Raw genomic sequence first — 1201 nt, 5'->3', positions numbered from 1 at the left:
GTGGCCGCCGCTGCGCAGCCGCCGCCGCGGGGCACCCCACAGACGGCACTGTGTCGGACGTGGCTTCAGCCAGCCCCTGGCCGGTGGCCGTTTTCGGTAAGACCCGCCCCCGATCCCGCCGGCCCGCGCCCTACCTCCCTTCCCCAGGTGACCACCTCGGACGACCCCGAGATCGCGCGGCTCGCCGACGACCCGGCGCACAAAGACGTCAAGGTGTTGCCGCCCTCGCCGCCACCAGCGCCGCCGCCCTTGCCGCCACCAGCGCCGCCGCCACCAGCGCCGCCGCCGTCGCCGTCGCCGCCGCTGTCACCACCGTCATCCTCGCCGCCGCCGTCGCTGCCCCCGCCTTGGCCCCCGCCTTCACCGCCGCCCCCTTGTCGCCGCCGCGCTCGCCGCCGCCCTCACCCCCGCCCACGCCGCCACCGCCCTCGCCAGGTCTTCGCGACCGACGCGATTGTGTCTGTCATCATGGCTGCGCCGCGCTCGGCGATGGGGTGGGACATCGTCATCAACAAGGTGGACGGCCGCCTCTTCCTCGACAAGCGGCACGGCTCGCCCATCGACTTTGTCTCGTGCAACGAGACGGGCAACGACTTCATGTCGGAGGACCCAGAGTCGATCAACCACCTTGGCAGCCACCCTCCGCCACCCTCCCTTCGCCACCCTCCGCCCGCCGCCCGCCGCCCGCCGCCCACCACCCGCCGCCCACCGCCTCCGCACACCAACCCACACATCCTGGCACGCGGCGAGACACCTGCAGTGGCCCGCGTCCGCCCCCCCCCCCCCCCCACCCTCCCACCCTCCAACCCTCCAACCCAGAGGCAAGCTGACGGCGGAGGCAACCCTCATAAACCAGCACTTTTCCCAGAAAGTCCTCGTGGACGGCGCGGGCTCGGGCTCCGAGCGCCCCTCCTCCGCTTCCCCCTCGGCCGGGGAGGCCCCAAAACCCCCCCCTTTTTCCGAGCCCCTCACCCCCTTTGCCCCCGAGGGGCCTCCTCCCCTCCCTGCTCGGGGCACCCCCTTTTTCTGTTCCCCTCACCAAACCCCGGGGCACCCCCTGGTTGCCCCCTCGCCCGTGGAGACTCCCGGGCCAAAAGCCCTCCGGTTCCACCCCGGAAAAAAAAAAGCCCCCGGGGCATGCCCAAACCACCCCCAAAAAAGGTCCCCCAAAAAGGCCGTCACCCCCCCTAAAAACCCGCCT

The 1201-nt window shown here is 72.1% G+C and overlaps 1 protein-coding gene across 1 annotated transcript; it reads left to right on the top strand.

Moving 5' to 3' along the window:
* Nucleotides 1–147: 147 nt before the first annotated feature.
* Nucleotides 148–1191, top strand: EMIHUDRAFT_259413 (hypothetical protein; the record flags this gene model as incomplete). Its single annotated transcript, XM_005757291.1, has 3 exons — nt 148–213; nt 436–614; nt 1128–1191. Coding segments are annotated over 3 exons (309 nt in total), but the record flags the coding sequence as incomplete, so codon positions are not given.
* Nucleotides 1192–1201: the final 10 nt, after the last annotated feature.

This window comes from Emiliania huxleyi (assembly GCF_000372725.1).
Source record: "Emiliania huxleyi CCMP1516 unplaced genomic scaffold EMIHUscaffold_9137, whole genome shotgun sequence".
Lineage (NCBI taxonomy): Eukaryota > Haptophyta > Isochrysidales > Noelaerhabdaceae > Emiliania > Emiliania huxleyi.
The sequence above is the reverse complement of the archived record's forward strand: the minus strand, read 5'-3'. Positions and strand labels throughout refer to the sequence as shown.